General features: G+C 37.2%; 1 protein-coding gene across 1 annotated transcript in view; it reads left to right on the forward strand.

Annotated features, from left to right (window-relative positions):
- rims2b (regulating synaptic membrane exocytosis 2b) overlaps positions 1-18,612 on the forward strand; it is a 172,719-nt gene that overhangs the window by 94,873 nt on the left and 59,234 nt on the right. Inside the window, exons 14-19 of the mRNA XM_082186686.1 lie at positions 5,350-5,397; positions 13,581-13,711; positions 14,121-14,292; positions 14,576-14,729; positions 16,572-16,598; positions 18,235-18,303. Coding sequence (XP_082042812.1) covers positions 5,350-5,397; positions 13,581-13,711; positions 14,121-14,292; positions 14,576-14,729; positions 16,572-16,598; positions 18,235-18,303 — 601 coding nt within the window. The remainder of the gene's footprint in view (positions 1-5,349; positions 5,398-13,580; positions 13,712-14,120; positions 14,293-14,575; positions 14,730-16,571; positions 16,599-18,234; positions 18,304-18,612) is intronic.

Below are 18,612 nucleotides of genomic sequence, written 5' to 3' on the forward strand. Positions count from 1 at the left end.
CAGATAAGTCGAACAGAGCATTTTGGCTGCACTGCAGTAGTTTTCTGCCGCAAACGCGGTGGTGGTTCAAGAGAATCCGTGTATCTTTCGTTCAGTCGTTTTTTTATTTAATATTAAGAGTAGAAAAATGAGTAAACAGCTTGAGTATTAGATTTCTTCTAATATTCTAGTAATAATAGTCCGCTGCAGCAGTTGCACGGAGCTTACAAAACGCGTGTATTGCAACTATAGGCTACATTTAATTTTCTCATCAAACAACTAGACTAACGAATGGCTCGGCACATCAGAAGAGCTTAGACAGGGCTTTCTCTCTGTGTAGACCAGCAGTTGGTCTGAATTTGCCTATTTTCTCGACTGTATAGGCTAAGTCACGTTTTATCATGAAACACGCTCTGATTTATTCCAAAGTGACTCAGGCATAGGCTATATCATGCATTTAATGTTAAATAATCTAAATGTTGACTTTCAAAAGTAGGCGCGCCAAGAAGGCTATTCTCTGTATTTTGGTTCATTTTTGGTGAGCGCCAGAAAGATCTAAAGAGACCGAGACGCGCATCATGTTGTTTTATTTATTTTTCAATGGCATGATATTTTGTAGTCATTTTGAATGTACACAAATAAAAATATACATTTTACTGTTTCGGATGATGTCATATTATCTGTATGACTAAATAACAGAGTATTAAGTTATTTCCCAGCAGTGGAACAAATCCAAGTGATGGCGCTCGCGCATTGCGCTCTCACACAACATAGTAGGATATCAGTTCTGGCGTTGCTTCATATCGCAGACTGCTCATTATCAAAATGAAACACAGTCAACCAAACATATAAAAAGTTATTCTGCATAATTTAATTGGTCTGTTGTACAATATGAAGGGCAAGCTGTGCCACACACAGTCCCACTCCAAACATTTCCCTTGCTGTGAAGACGCTGATTTAGCCTATAGGCCTACGTGTATTTTGGGACTCGACTGAAGTATGAAGCCTTCTTTATATTAATAGTTAGCATCCACATGTTACATTGCAATGAAAACTTTTGACTGAATGAGAGATGCGCGACCGTTTCGATTTAAATAAATTTGTTTAGGCTTGGCGTTTATAAAGGGCACAATATAGGCTATTTTTAGAGTCTGTAGCCAATATATTATTTTATTATAGCCTAGCCTACATACTTATTTTTCATTCTTGTTGTTTTTTGCATTCATTTGTCATAAGGGAAAGTAAAATAGGCAACACATAGCCTACATGTTAATAGTGTTTATCATGTAGGCTAAATGCTGTATTTTATTTACAGGTCTTTTACACTATTGCTGAATAGGCTAATATAAAAAAAATACAAATAATTATGACGCCTTTCTCTCTCAACATGATCCGGTGTGACTTGCACTCATGTGCATGCGACTTATTTTCTGGCAAATACGGTCAGTTAAAAAATGTTGCTGTATTATTACAAAATGCATAGAGTGGAGACCATTTGGGCAAAAAAACTAATAAACAAACAAAAAAAAAACATATTGTGTTCATTACCCCCACCCACATTTGGGCTTAATCACTGTTATTATTAGGAAATGTATTTAGGTGTAGACAAAATCAGTTATGTTTATTTATAAATATGAACGTACCTCGCATTTCCCGGACACTAGCCGTTAGTCTACTTCTTTGGCCTATTTTTTTTAGCTGGCCAGTTCTCAAAATCTGTGTGGAAAAGCTGCGGAGCGAGGAGAGAACGCACAATGGCTTTGCTTTGGAAGTTTTTTTTTTTTTTTTTTTTTTTTTTAAGTTTAGTTGCCAGAGAAAATAACACACCGTTTTGTTTAACATCAATTGATACTCAATATTAATTAAATAAATAAATATAATGTCAGAGAATGCACAAAGCGCATCCTTTTGAGATGTAAATTATAATACATTTTAATAAAACACACAAGGCCTACATCATAAAACTCAGAAGATTATGTATTTTAATATATTATATTATAATACAAATAAAAAGGCGTCATACTTCAGTCGAGTCCCAAAATACACGTAGGCCTATAGGCTAAATCAGCGTCTTCACAGCAAGGGAAATGTTTGGAGTGGGACTGTGTGTGGCACAGCTTGCCCTTTATATTGTACAACAGACCAATTAAATTATGCAGAATAACTTTTTATATGTTTGGTTGACTGTGTTTCATTTTGATAATGAACAGTCTGCGATATGAAGCAACGCCAGAACTGATACTATGTTGTGTGAGAGCGCGATGCGCGAGCGCCATCTCTTGGATTTGTTCCACTGCTGGGAAATAACTTAATACTCTGTTATTTAGTCATACAGATAATATGACATCATCCGAAACAGTAAAATGTATATTTTTATTTGTGTACATTCAAAATGACTACAAAATATCATGCCATTGAAAAATAAATAAAACAACATGATGCGCGTCTCGGTCTCTTTAGATCTTTCTGGCGCTCACCAAAAATGAACCAAAATACAGAGAATAGCCTTCTTGGCGCGCCTACTTTTGAAAGTCAACATTTAGATTATTTAACATTAAATGCATGATATAGCCTATGCCTGAGTCACTTTGGAATAAATCAGAGCGTGTTTCATGATAAAACGTGACTTAGCCTATACAGTCGAGAAAATAGGCAAATTCAGACCAACTGCTGGTCTACACAGAGAGAAAGCCCTGTCTAAGCTCTTCTGATGTGCCGAGCCATTCGTTAGTCTAGTTGTTTGATGAGAAAATTAAATGTAGCCTATAGTTGCAATACACGCGTTTTGTAAGCTCCGTGCAACTGCTGCAGCGGACTATTATTACTAGAATATTAGAAGAAATCTAATACTCAAGCTGTTTACTCATTTTTCTACTCTTAATATTAAATAAAAAAACGACTGAACGAAAGATACACGGATTCTCTTGAACCACCACCGCGTTTGCGGCAGAAAACTACTGCAGTGCAGCCAAAATGCTCTGTTCGACTTATCTGAGATCCTTTACTCTTCCCTGTGGATGACCTGTGACCTACTTTCTGTAAGATCTGAATTTTTGAACTTGAATTTTTGAACTTGAATTTTAGAACTTGAATTTTTGAACTTGAATTTTTGAACTTGAATTTTAGAAAACTGAATTTGAAGTTCCGAATTTCTTCATCTTGAAAACTTGAATCTGTATTTTTTTAAACTGAATATTTGCACTATACGAATTCAGAACAAAAAAACTAGCTGTTTGAAAATACATGTCTATAAAATTCAGCCATAAAAACATTTCAATTTGTTAAATTTCAAACGTTCAATATTCGTTTAAAAAAAATCAAATTCAGAACTATTTAAACTACCACCTAAAATTCAATTTAGTTAGATTACACTTGCAAATAATTCAAATTTACACAATTCAAATTCAAATCATTTTGTCATATTATAAGCTCCATAATTTATCATTCATGTAAACACCTTGTTCGGATTCATCAATCGGATTGATTTCATTCCGATTGTGTCCATGTAAACGTAGCTAATGTTACTGTTTTGCAATTGCAGCCTTGGTGACATGAAAAAAAAATCCTACTGACCTCAAACTTTTGAACTGTAGTGTATTATAAGCATTTGGAAAAAATCATGTTTACAATTTTTTTTTAAATCACCACTATTATCTGATTTTTTATTTCACTGGTTAATTTGAATAGTCCTGCAGTGTGACAAATTCATTTTTTTAAATACAGAATGATATTTCATGCGATCTCTCCTGATATGAGGTCATCAAAACTGCATGCCCAATAATTATAATACAATTTAAAAAATGCTGTTCTTTATCATTTTAACATTACATAAATACATTAACATCTAGTTCCACAATAATAGGAGATAAACTCTCCCTCTTTCTAATTTACAAGCATAAAATGTCTTTTTTAAATACCTGTTAATGTCATTATTAGCTAAATGTTTGAGGATTCCCAAGAGATTGTTCATTTAGAAATAGACTTTATGAGTCACTCCACAGCCAGGACTCAGTAAGTGGTAACAATATTGTAATTTTATAACATTTTGAGCACCATATATAACTTAATTACTAGTTGTTGTTTTTAAATAGACCCTAATTTGGTTGTGCCGGTGTATTATAATTGTACTTCATATTGATACTTGTATTTCAGGTTTGTGGAATACTAAATGCTACTAAATGCTACAAATGCTAAATTTAAATAAATAATTTTGTTAAATCTGTGTTCTATGCTATAAAGTTAAATGAGCAAAACATAGGATATATAAAATAAATATACATCCTATAAATCTCATGACGTCTTACATTTGTTAGTTTGGGGCAGGTGTATTATGTGATTCTAGACAGTTTTGTCAGTCCAAGACAGTGTCCGTCACAGACCAGCCTGGATTCTGGAAGGAATCCCGTAATGGAAAACGTATTCTTAGTTTTCAAGCTTGTTACCCGATTGACGTAGACTGCAGGTCAGCTCAGACACAGTGCAGGTGGATCAGGATGTTAGGTAAAGTCAATTCCTTGAAGCGGTAGCTACTGTACATTTCTCTGAAGTTTTCAGTCTACTTTAACGATCAACCTTAATGGCAGTTTAAAACTTAGGGGAAACGTATAAATAATTTACACAGTGTGCATTATCAGTGGTTCTAACTGTACGCCTGAGACGTCTGTTAGGTAAGTTTCATCCAGGTGTTAGTGCTTTCATACAGTACAGTAAACTGCTTCAGGCATGGGAAACAATGAGTAATTATTGTTCAGTTTAATTGTTTAATAGGGAAATGAGCTGTAGCAACAATTGGGAATATATTAAATGTAGAGAGATTGTGTTTAAAAAGGCAATGCTGATTAACAATAATAGTCAAAGAAGTGGGTTTTTTTTCTGTTTTTGTGCTGAAGTGTATTCTGTTCTTCTATCTTGCTATGGGTTGCGATGTTGTACATTTGTTTTCTTTTTGTTTGGAATGAGGGAGATTTATCCTAAAACCTGAAAACACACATATACTGATCATTGCTGCATGTTGTTTGTTGACTGTATACATTATTGAGAAACATTATAAGACATTTAAAGTTGAAAGGTATTCTACACAAGCTGTACTGTACATACCAACATGTGTCTCTGTGGTTCTATAAGCATACTTACATTGCGTTATAAGAATCATCTTTTGACACTATTCAGGACTCACACATGAGCCTAAGGTTAATTCAGATTTAAGATTATCGTAATGTTTGAGTATGAAGCAGTTTGATAAATGAATAAGAGCTGTCACTCTGTTAGGCTAAATTACTTCTCAGATGGGTTGTTTTAATTTGTGTGCCTCTGTGCAGTTTTGGTTTAGTTGTATTGCTTTTGTTTTCTTTGTTAATTTTGCTTATCCAGAGTCCATGCCTTAGTAGAAGAACCACGCCTTTTGTCCCTAGGGTCCAGGTAACATCGTCAGACTTCTCTCTCTCTCTTTCTCTGCTCAGTCTTTTTTTAATCTTTTCTTTCATTTCTGGCAGTCTTTATCAATCCTTCATTACTCTCTCTGTGCGTTATTTGGAAAATGCACTGCAGGAAAACGGCAGCATTCCAAGTTTCTCCCCCTTGCTCTTTTGTTCAGTTTTTATTTCCCCCCCAAATATGTCATTGCCCTTGCAATTTATAACCACAATTCATAAGAGCTGTTTCATTATTACAGTCTGATTTTTGCTTAATTAATTGAAAGGCCATCTTGCTGAGGCTTGAAATATTCTGCATGAATTACATGCCTGTTTTAATAGTTTAAAGAGACATTTGTTTTACCCTATTTTTAAATGTTGCATGATTTTGTAATTAGTGTAGGTTACTAAATTAAGTCTCTTTAAATTTTAAACAGATTTTTTTAGATGGAAATTTTTCATTCTTTGTCATGTAACATGGAACTTTATATTTGTATTATATTTCAAAGAAATTATTTGTATGAAATACATGTTGCTAGTTAAAATTTTTAGTACAATAAAATAAAATCAATGCCAAAGAGTATCAGTACTATCAAATATTATGTTCTGTGTTATAATGAAGAGATACACTATGTTAATTGCCACACTTTCAAGATAATATTGCATTTTCCAATGTAGAACATTTTTCTAAACTTCATAGATAAATAAACAAATTGTACCAAATGACTACTGTTTAGGCAAACCCATATGACATGCTTTCTTCTGTGGAACAAAAAAGAAGTAGTTTAAAAGCAATATTATGCACACAAGACATTGACAAAAAAACAAAAAAACAAAAACAAACAAAAAACAACTGCAGTGTGTGCTTAATATGCCAAGTATTTTAAAAAAACAAACATTGATTTGTGTTTCACAGAGAAAAAAAATATGCAATACATGTTTGGAACAATATGAGGGAGAGTAAATGATGAATATTAATTTTTAAGTGAACTAATTCTTTAATAGCACTTGCTAATGATTTCTCATTTAACTGTAATAACTCCAATAGTTGTTGCTGTAGTTTTCAAAAATGTTGATATTGTGATGTTAGATTTTCAGACTATTGTTTCCCGATTAGGGTTGGATCAAAAACAAATAAAATTTCTGGAATCGGATACTTTAGGTCAAGGATACTTGTTAAAAAAAAAAAAAAAATTTGATTCCACTTATCGATTCCTGTGGTTCGAAACCATTCAAGAGCAAGAAGACACGAAATAAAACTCATTTCAGCACTGCGTGCAGGACACATCCAGAGCGCGCACATAAAATTTGCGCTTGAACTGACGAATACACACAAAATGTCAAAATATCGGGCCCTATCTTACACCCGGCGCAATACAGCGACGCAAGTGTTTTTGCTAGTTTCAGTCCGATGCAGTTATCATTTTCACGTCCTGCGCCACGTTGTTTAAATAGCAAAATGCATTTGCGCCCATTTGTGCGCCCACGGGCGTGCTGGTCTGAAAACGAGGTGTGTTCTGGCGCATTGTTGGCACGTTGCTATTTTGAAGCAACAGAAATAGACTTTTTATTTTTTTATTTAATGAGCGCGTTAGTAATGTGTGCCTATAGGCGGGTCCACAACGCGCGTCCACTCTGCTTATTAAACACACAGGGACGCACGGCAGTACACAAACATGGCAAATATTTAAAATAAAAGGATTACAATGTAAAATATTATTATTGTGTACATAAAGATATGGTGGAATCCGGCTTGTTCCGTAGATGGTCTGCTTGTGCACTTTTACCTTGTGCACGAGCAGCTCTGTTTGTGCTCTGGAGACGCGTTCGGTCTTTCCACTATCAAATTCCGTCATGTAAATAGCGAATCTGCCATAGCGCGAGCACAACTGGCATTTAAAGGGAATGGGAGATGAGACTTTGATTGGTTTAACGCACGTAAATCCCAAAACACACCCATTACTCATTAAGAGAATAGGGACAACCCTTTTTAGACCATTTTTCCCGTCGTTAAACTAGCAAAAGTGGATTCAGACACGCCCTAAGTGAACTTGCACCCTGCGCTTTAGACCATGTGCTTAGATCGTTAAAATATGTCCCATCATCTTAAACAAACACAGTCAGTTATGTCTTAAGTGAACGCAAACAGTTTAGAAAGAAAACACGTGTAAAAGTATATTGGATCTGTGTATTAAGTCGTAAAGTCGTAAAGTGACAGCCTAATAAACCTGCTGCTGTCTGTCAATACTGTTAATCAAAGAAAGAAATGAAATGAAAGAAAAAGAAAATCTCCCACTGATCTTGACTGAATAACTTTTGTCATGCAGAATAAGGCATTACTATGTGCTTTATAAGTACTAATAAACAGCCAATATCCTAGTAATATGCAAGCTAATAGGCAACTAGTTCAAAGTGAGAACTGAACCCTAAAACAAAGTGTTACCATTCATGGTATTCAGAATGTTTTGCAAAGACATAGAAACAGAATAAATATGTTTGATATCTAAAGTTTATTTATTTATTTATTATTACCATATTGGAATCAAAACTGGGAATTAATAAGAATCGGAATCGATAAGCAGAATGGGAATTAGAATTCAAACAGTACCCAACCCTATTCCTGATGCAGTCAACTAATAAAAACACAGACCTCGATACATCTGTGTAAGAATCAAATGGTACAATTTGTTTGGACTGGAGCCTCCCCCTGCTGTTTTTTTGCAATGGAAGCTACCTGGATGGCCCTAGTCTGCATTGAGCACTTTCTGTTGCTTTGCTGCATGCATTAGTAATGGAGTATGTTTTAGAATAGTAAGTTCTTTCTAAAGATGCATTATAGTGTTTCATTTAGCTCTAGTGATCTGAAAGGGCAAATGCTTGGAAGTGAGATAATTAAGCTACTATCAATGCTTGAGAAGTGTTCATAGAGGACCAAAGTACTCAAAACTGTATAATTAAATGTTTCATTTGTCATTCGGGAAATAAACCTAGTGTTATTAAACGTGACAAAATCCCAATTTTCTATGCAAAAAACGAAAAGGTAATTACATTACAGAATAAATTGTACAATTGGATATATGAAATATTACAAACAAATTGAAGCATTTCATTTTTCGATTTAAAGGTAGGGTAGGCAATTTCCGGAGTGGCTAGCAATAGCAAGTTGGCTTTGAAAGCATGAGATCCCACCCTCCCTTCAGAGTGCTCTCCAAAGCCACACTTCCTTCAAAACACATGAACGCACACAGCAGAGTCTTCAAAGCGTCACGAGACGAGAAACAGTGTTAAACTGCCTCATATCTCAACGCACATAGCATTACAATACTGTAATAATGAGCATAAACAACTTAAAGAGCACTGACCTGTACCACCTGACTGCGGCAGATTCATTTCGTTGTTGATAGTGTTGTCATTGAAATGCATAAATGGTCTGAATGCAATGATTGGACGAACATTTTGTGGTCCTATGCCTTCTACAGACGATATATATACATTTAGAGCACTTAACATAGTGATTGCTATCAGAATGTGGAGACTTTCAATCAGCATAACAAAAAAAATATATAATTCTGAAACAAATTGCCTACACTGTCTTTAATAAATAAATAAATAAGCACCTTTTACCTCATTATACTGATTAACACTGATTTAATTATTTCTAAATAAATGAATAAATGTCACTTTTGATTTAATTGTTTATTCAAGTAAGGACATTTAAGTTTAGATTTATTTAACTGCTAATTCATTTATTTCAAGAGAAATATATAATTTTTGGTGAGATGAATCTGATTATTTAATGATTTATTCATATTGTTGTCCACCATGTTTCAAAACCTTCCAGTTTTTGCCCTTCTTGGTTTTTAGGATAATTTACTCTATAGTATGCATGTATGAGAATGAATATTTAGTTTATTTCATTCCCAGATAGATGCAACTGAGACTTTCAAAGCTGCTTCATTTAAATTATAGTTTGGGTTGAAATTAGATAATCACACAAAGTTTAAAAAATGTTTTGTTTTATGTTAACATTTCCGTTGCTTAGTCTCTTGTGTGGTATTTTATTTTATTTGGATTTCTGGGCTTTGAAAGTGTCTGTCAGTTTTAGAATAAATGTGACAAATTGTGACTACATTTGAGTCATCTGATTGGACGAGACTTGTGGTAGACACGCCCTCATCCCCTGGACAGCCAATGAGGGATGGAATATTCCACAACCCAGACTAGCACACAAACAACTGTTCAAATCCTCTCACATGTAGCCTAACATGCAATATTTCAGAAATCATAGACTAGTAGTTCCCCTCTAATATTTTGGGTTAAATACAGTTTAATATCTATTGATGTGGCATATTGCAGATTCTTCCAAAAACTTGCCCCTCAGTTTGTAAAAGAAAAAACACAGTTACATTAAAGGTGTCCTTCCGATATTCTTTCATGAATTAGCTGTATTGGGCAAGTGTGAAAACATGAGTGAATTTATATGTGTAAACCATTTCTAAAATAATTTTTTTGTAATGCAAATTGTCATCATGAATGTAGACCATTGTGTAAAACTCACTGGGTTTACCTGTGTCTGGTCTTGTCGTAAGAGTTTGTTACTAACCTTGTCTGTGAAACGTTATAAGACAGTTTATCACACTAGTCTCATGTTACCATGTATATTGTTAGTCTTTAACATGGCTGTTCATTCAAAACAGCAGTTTTATTTATATTTTATTATAGTATTTATACTATAATAATATATAAATAATAATATATATATACGCGTCGTGACGTAGCGTGTGATGGCGCACCACTGAGGCTATGGCCAGCACACAACAACCTCAGCACACAACAGCCAGAGCTTCTGATAGGCTGAAGCAAGCCACTCTCAAACATTCAGGAGGTGTGGCAAAGGGACGCAGACTGTAGAATCTCATAAATGTGTTCACAGACTTCTTGGAAGGAAACCCCTGATAATAGAGCTTTCAAAGATGCAACACTCCTCATAGAGTGTGCCCTGATCAAAGGAGGTTAAGGCACTGGGGAGCCCTTCTTGGGAGACCCAAAGCACTCGACTCGCATGTCAAAACGCATCTCTTATGTCTGTATGGCAAGTGTTCGGTGAGTTCCGGCTCATTTTTATGAAATGTTTCGCAAAGAATTTTTCCAGAGACTGAGGGCGTTTTCACACCCGAAAGTCCGCACCAAGATCCGAACCAAAGGTCATGTTTTGATACATTGTATACATTTGGTTAGTTTAAATAACGCACTAAATAACTTTACATGTCGTACTTGCGTCCTGTCGTCATCATCTATATGGGCTGCATCTTGACATTGATTGGTTTGTAAACGGACGTGCGTCTGACGTCAGCGTGTTTTTGGCGGGTAACTTTGACAAGAATGAATGAACAGACGCATATCGTTGCCACTATACTTTTATTATTATGGCATTACTCCCTGCAGCACCAACTATACTCGAGGCTAGTTCAAATACGCCAATGAACGTCCTCGTTGTGCAAACATTTTATCGTCGCCGGCAGGACGCAGGACAAATGTGTGTGTGTGTGTGTGCGCGCGAATCAGCTGGAAGAAACGCTGTGGGCAGGACTGACAGATCTGCACATAAATATTCTTCTTCAGTTGTTTAGGCTACGCGGGAACCACCGGAACTTCCTGTAAATGGTCTGAAAGTCCAAACCATACAGAAAATGCTTTCACACTAGAAATGAACCAAACCTTTGTTCAGTTTGATCCGGACCGAGACTACCTCTTTACCGTGGTCCAGGGGAGGTTTCACACCTGTAATTTTGATTCGGACCAAACTGAAAAGTCAGAAAATCCGGACCAAACAAGGTAGGTGTGAAAGGGCCCTGAGACAAAAGAAAGCGTACCCTGTTTGTTTAAAAAATCCAGCAGGACCTTTCCTCAGAGGGTTTAACTCCACTATCTCTGGGAAAACCCCTTGGTTCTGAGCCACCACTTCAGGGGTCTTATGTACAGCAGGCCAAAATATATTATATTGGACCCAGCTGCCATGAGCCCCAGCAATTTTTTTATGTTTTACAGTGATGGCTTGGCCAAGATTGATCCTGGTTACTGTCATCATGATATACTCGATACGAGTGGGAGACAAACGTGCCCGCATCGTAGTGGAATCCCAAACTACCCAGAAAAAGGTAATTTTCTGAAGGGGAGATAACACGCTCTTCTTGTAATTGAGCCTCAGCCCCAAGCGCCTTATGAGGGCAAGAACAACATCTTGATGTCAAACCGCCATCTGTCGGGACTGGGCTTAAATCAACCAGTCGTCTATATAATTGAGCACACAAATGCCCTGGAGTCTCAGAGGAGCCAGTGCTGCATCCACGTACTTCGTGAAGGTGCGAGGGGATAGAGCTAGGCAAATGGAAGAAAACTATACTGGAATGCTTTGCCCCTGAACCTCAGGAACTTCCGATGTTGAGGAAGGATGGCTATATGGAAGTATGCATCCTTTAGCTCTATCGTGACAAACCAGTCCTGGGACTTGATTTGACTCACGATCAACGGAATTGTTAATCCCCACGGGACTGAGAGCAGTGAGGGATGAACCTCTTAAACATTGCAGATTGACGTTTCACCCCCTGAAACCTTTCAACAACTGAACTTACAGCATCGCCGAAGAGGCCAGAAGGTGGCAGTGGGGCATCAAGGACGAATGTTCTATCCCTCTCCTTGATGCGCAAGAGGTTCAACCACAAATGCCTCTCCATTGCCACCGATGATGCCATGGAGCCCATAATGTTGGAATACACATTTGCTGATGGGCTCGATAAGCAGGAAGAGAACGACTTCTTCCATCTCAATAACTCGACATGGAGATTGTGAAAGAACGGTAAGCCCCGGCCCTGAGGTTGTGCTTGGCTTAACAGAAAGCGTTTATCTGCTAGCCAAACTAAGTTCTGTAGAAACTAAATGGAAAAGCAAGCTACCACGCACAAGTCACAACCTCAACCAGTTCCACATAAGTGGGGGAAGAGGGTGGCAAATCCTCAATCTCCCCTGCCTCAATGCTGAGAGCTTCCAGTTCTTTAGAACTGAAGGGCTCAAGCATCGAGCACTTGCTCAGGGTGGAAGAAGCCGCAGAGCAGGCTTACGTATCCCAAGTGCGAGGTCTGGAACCTGCAGATGATGGAAGAGAAAGGGCCAAAGCTGTCTCCACCTCTTCTTCCAGCTCCATTTGCGAATACCATGATTTTAAGATGCCGCAGTGCCTTGGCAGACGCAGGTCCCGAACCGCGAGGAACGTGAGCCTGGAGATGGGAGAGGAACATCCTGAGCGGCAGGTGCTCACAGTGAGTACAGGCAGCCCCCCCTCGAGAGCTGCCCATGCATGCTCTGCCCCCAGGCAGAGAACACAAAACTTGTGTGTGTCCCCTCCCGTGATGTATCTGGGTCAGGGAGGTACACATTTTTTGTAGCTTTCTTACTCGCCATAATTTCTTTCTTTTGTCAGGATAAACAACACCAAATAGGACATAGAACTTTACATGACAGTCTCTCACACACAGATTACTTGCTGAAGAACAGAAGCTGATGCTATTGTGTGCCAGCTTACCTTTGTAGCTTCCGTAGTGCACCGTCACACGCTACGTCACGGCGCAATGCCAATCAGGATTGGACTAGTTTCACAGGTGCTTCAGATGCTGTCACGCTGGAGTAGTTCTCCAAAGTGTCGTCATTCAACGCAGCCCAAATTCCCTCAAAAGGGAAAGGGTTTTAATCGCTTTTAATTTAGATTTAAGACGGTGTCTTTCCCCAAAGTATGTGCAATATAGTATGTTTACTGTAAACAAAAGTTTTTACAAACTGAGATGCAAGTCAAAAAAAGATTCTGTGATAATGAAGCTGTATTCAACCTGGAATATTGAGTGCATCAAAAAGTCAGCCCCCAGAAACATTGTGGTATCAAACTATGTGATTCAGTGTTTAGAAATAGTTTTAATTAGTTTTTGTTTTTTTGTGTGTTTTTTTTGTGTGTGGTGAATTTAGTTGATCATCAAAGTTGATCTTGAGAGGTAGTTAGCTTGATTTAGTTGGTGTGTGCTGGTGCTGTACCTGCTCTGGGAAAGTTCTGCCAAGCATGTGACGCTTCTGCAGGGCTGCCCTGGAACCTCTGGGGTAAGCTTTTGTTACATACCACCTAAGAGAGCCTGTGTCTTCCTGCAGGTCAAGCTATGGTACGATAAAGTGGGACATCAACTCATTGTCACTATCCTGGGCGCCAAAGACCTCCCTTCACGAGAAGACGGGCGGCCTAGGAATCCTTACGTCAAAATCTACTTCCTCCCCGACAGAAGGTACCTACACTTCAGAGTTCAGATATAGTCAGCTTTTGTCCTTCAAAAGAACTTTGAATTTGGATTTTTAATTATAATCTCCAATGATAACCTTTGTAAACAATACTTGCACTGCTGTTCAAAAGTTTGTGGTCAGGTGGTGCGTTTTTTTAATGTTTTTGAAAGAATTCTGTAATGCTCACCAAGGCAGCATTTATTTGATCAAAAATACTTTAAAACAGTGATATTGTGAAATATTATACAAATTTTATAGAACTATTTTCAATTAAAATATATTTTATGACAAAGCAGAATTTTCGAAATATTCCACAAACACAGACTGACAACTACTGAAAAAAACGATATATATATATATGTAGTTTAAGTCATATTAGCAGCAGTAAAATATGAGCTCACCTGTTCTTCTCAGCGATAAAAGTAAGAGGAGAACGAAAACAGTGAAGAAATCTCTGGAACCCAAGTGGAACCAGACGTTCATGTACTCGCCAGTGCACAGGCGAGAGTTCAGGGAACGTATGCTGGAGATCACGCTATGGGACCAGGCCAGAGTCCGAGAGGAAGAAAGCGAGTTCCTGGGAGAGGTGAGAGAGGAACACCTTCCTACTGTATGTCTCTATAATGCCACGTTCGTAGTAATAAAATATTTCACACTGTTTACTCGGTATGATGCAAGAAAACTGTTGTGGCAGCAATATCAGACATGAATAGAAGTTTTAGTTTAAAATCAATTTTAAAAAAGTATTTTGTGACTTTCTTGGCGAAGTTTAGACTTTAAATGTTGCACAATTGTGCAGTTTAAACTCAAAACATCATAAGTCATCATAAATGGCTCTGTATTTCATACCTGCGTGTTTGTGTGTGTAGATTCTGATAGAGCTGGAGACAGCGCTGTTGGATGATCAGCCTCATTGGTATAAGCTCCAAACACATGACGTGTCCTCTATGCCGCTGCCTAACCCCTCACCCTACATGCAGAGACGTCTCCTACATGGAGAGAGCCCAACGCGCAGGTTACAGAGTATGTACACACATCTACTGTTACAATAAACACAAACATACTCAATTAAAACTGCTTAAAGGGTAACTAAACCCCTGGTCAGAGCCTGACTCCACCCACTGGCAATATTTGAAGAATGCTAGAAAATTGGGCAGACTCCAGCGGAGATAGAGGGGACGAACCGAGGGCAGGGCTGAGTGGGGGGGCGTGCACCTGAGACCTGCTTTCAGACTCTAAAATGGAGAGTGACGCACAGGGTTGCAAGACAATGTAAAGTACATGCATCTGATGAGATTTATCGAGTTGATGTCAATAGCGCGCTCTCTCTGTAGGCATATTCATATTTTGCCGTTATGTGAAAAGATCCAGCAAAATGCGCCGGCGCGTTTGTCGACCCCAGAGGATTAACTTAAAGGTATAGCGGAGGATCTTTCCAAATTTTAGATAAGACCCGTCCTCTCCACTTTTTGAAAAGTTTGATTGATTCACCAGAATGATTGACAATTAGGAGGACCAATAGTTTAGACTACCCACCAGGAAGTAAAACATCCTCCGATACCTTTAAGCCTAACCATAAATTGTGATTAAAATATATATGATCACTCACATCAAGACGCCGCTGCGGTGGTGGAGTCCATGCAGGAGGAGCAGCGTTTGGCACTGCGTCGCTTTTCAGCGCGAGCTATGTGGAGAAGCCCATTTCCACCTCTACTGCGTTGGAGAAGCAATCCCGCGTAAAATGCAGGTTGCACACTTGAGCGCTAGGCGGGAACTCACGGTCTTCCAGGCCAAGTGTGTGCAACCACGGGCGCCTAATTTCCAAGTCTGCTGGAAAGCTATGCAGTCCAGAAGTGCTGTTGCAACCAGCAACACTACACCTACGTACCCTCCTGACCTCTGTACTAAATACAGATAAATCTACGCTAGCTCGTACCAAGGGTGTGGTGAGCTGGAACCTGCTTACGTCACGTAGTACCGCTTACGTCACGTAGTACCGCAAACATCCAATAGGAAAATTCAACTGCAGTAGCCACTGTTCAACCTGAACGTTTTTACACCATATATTGTAGAATTAAAACACTTTATACCCAAATGTCAAAAAAGTTACTCGAATCAATTAACAGCACTAATAAAGCCCCATTCTTACAGATCATTAACTAAAAAAGTTGGTTTAGGGTTTAGTTACCCTTTAATAATAGTAAACTAAAGTCTTCACAGTACAATTGAATGTGATCTCAATCTGATTTTGCCCGCACAATCTGATTTTGCCCGCACAGTGTGAACAGCAAAAGATTTTGAATCACATATTTACACAACTAAAGTCTTCACAGTACAATTGAATGTGATCTCAATCTGATTTTGCCCGCACAGTGTGAACAGCAAAAGATTTTGAATCACATATTTAAATCCAGTCAGGGCCACTTTCAGATGTGTAAATCGAACAGTCTTGTCAGAATTAATTTTATGTCAATCATTCATCATATCATTTTGTTTCATTTACCAGTTGTTTAAATCATCAAATAAAATTTGAATTGCACTGTATAACATAGACATGTGAAAAAATACACACTACCGTTCAAAAGTTTGCGATCTCTTATGCTCAGCAAGTCTGTATTTATTTGATCAAACAATAATATTATGAAATATTATTACAATTTAAAAGAACTGTTTTCTATGTTTATATATTTGCTTATTATTGCTGGGGAAACTATGATGCATTATTCTTTAAAATTGTATGTGTAGAAAGTTCAAAAGAACATTTTATGTATGTTTGTTTTTGTTTTTGTTGATGTGTTTCTTGTTTTCATGTTTTGTTTCCTTCAAAAAAATATTAATATCTATCCACCACTGACACATTTCCAGTCAAGAGCCCGTATTTATACAACTCAGGTAACTTTGACCTGCTTGCTCCAGTTAGCATGTGATTGGCCAGCAATGTGATTACTATCCTTTACACTGTCCAAAGTGTGATCTCCCCTCAATTCCGCCTCATACTCTTCTGAAACCCCCACTATTCCACACAGCTTGCATGGAGTTAATGCTCATCGCTGCTGCTACATGCCACCAATCCTCATTTTAAAGCTTATATCCCTTTTTAGGCCTGATCTTCACCATTAAAAAAAAAAAAAAGTCAGCCCAGTTAATAGCTGTTCCTGAGCAGATCTATGTATGGATTGCTAATGCTTTTCCCAGTCTCTCACAAACCTTTCTGTGGTTGATGTTTGCTGTGTTTCACTATTTTGATTTCAAAACTAAATGATAGCAAACATCACTCTGCTTCACACTTGGTTCTTATATTATTTGGGTCTGAACCAAAGTATGTTTCTGTTATCAATGTGAGTTTCATCGTGAGCTGCAGATGTTTTTCCAATGTAGAAAGGTAACAAATGAGAAAGCGTCAGCTTAAACTAAATTTAACTGGCATGGATATATTGTAAGAGATACAAAGAGCCTCTTGCCTAAAGTTATTTCATTAGAAACAAATGCATTTTGTTGTACATACAAATTATACATCATCAATATAGTGACTTACTTTCACAAACTAGTCCAGGTTGCTTTCACATAAGCTGTGCCTTAGCATGGAAAAAGGTTTTCACTTCAAATATTCTCAGGTCATTCTCAATATATTATTCAAATCAAAAGTTGCATCTATTAATATTATTTAATGGACTTCAGCTAAAAGGGACTAATATCGAACATTTTTTTCTAATAATGAATGTTAACAAATGTTACTAAATACTGTAACAAATGTAATACTCGTTAGTTAATGCTTTTCGAAGTTATAAATATAAATGGACGAATATAAGCTTTTCTAAATGATCAGTCTTTTTAGGTTGAATAATATCCAATATAAAAATATCGGGTCTTTTCTTTAGGTCAAACTATACACTCTTAAAAGCTTTCAGAAGTAAAAAGCATTTTTTCATGCCTAGAAAGCCTACAAATTTTATTAAAATGTAAAAGTGAAGGATTTTCTTTATTGAAAGCTATTTTTGTAAAAAATAAAATAAAATAAAAGATAGGCAAAACTGTATATATTTATAATATCAGCCATCATATCAGCCACATACAAAAAAAACGAAATAATAATTTTATTATAAAATTATTTTAAAAATACAAGTTATGTTTAGTTCACAACATAATAACTAATTATAAAAATTATTCATTTAGAATTAATTAGAAATGTTAAAGGTTTTTAAAATTATTTTAAAATATGTTAATATCATCATTTCAATATTGGTGCATCTCTGATCACATGATGCTAGTTTATATGTGTGTTTGCTCTGCTGTGACCCTAGCTAGATTACTTAACCTCACGTGAACTGTCCTGTGGATTACAACGGACGGTCACGTTAAGAGGGTCTTTTCTTCATTATGTCCCTCGTGATCTGTTCCTCCACCCTTCTCTCTCTCTCTCTCTGTCTCTCTCTCTCTCTATCTATCTCTCTCTCTCTCTCTCTCTCTCTCTCTCTCTCTCTCTCTCTCTCTCTCTCTCTCTCTCTCTCTCTCTCTCTCTCTCTCTCAGGATCACAGAGAATCAGTGACAGTGAGTTCTCTGATTACGACTGTGAAGATGGGATTGGTGTTATCTCAGGTACAGCGAAGTCACCTTTCTCTGCTTTAGTACCACACTGTACTTAGAAAACTGAAGACTTGAGCGTCTTTGAAAGCATTTTATTCAGTACTTTTCAATTAAATTCAGTACTCTTTTATATATCAAATTCATTTATAAACGTATAAGCCTTGTTCAGACTGTCAGTCCAAAAATTGGAATTAGATCATATTTAGCAAGTGTGAATGCTAAAAGTCACATGAAATCCGATCTTTACAAATCCGTTTCAAGCTACATTCGTATATGGTTTGAAATCCTATTCAAATATAATTTCTGGAAATCCATTTCAGT

The sequence above is a fragment of the Leuciscus leuciscus genome, assembly GCF_965113295.1.
Source record: "Leuciscus leuciscus genome assembly, chromosome: 12".
NCBI lineage: Eukaryota > Metazoa > Chordata > Actinopteri > Cypriniformes > Leuciscidae > Leuciscus > Leuciscus leuciscus.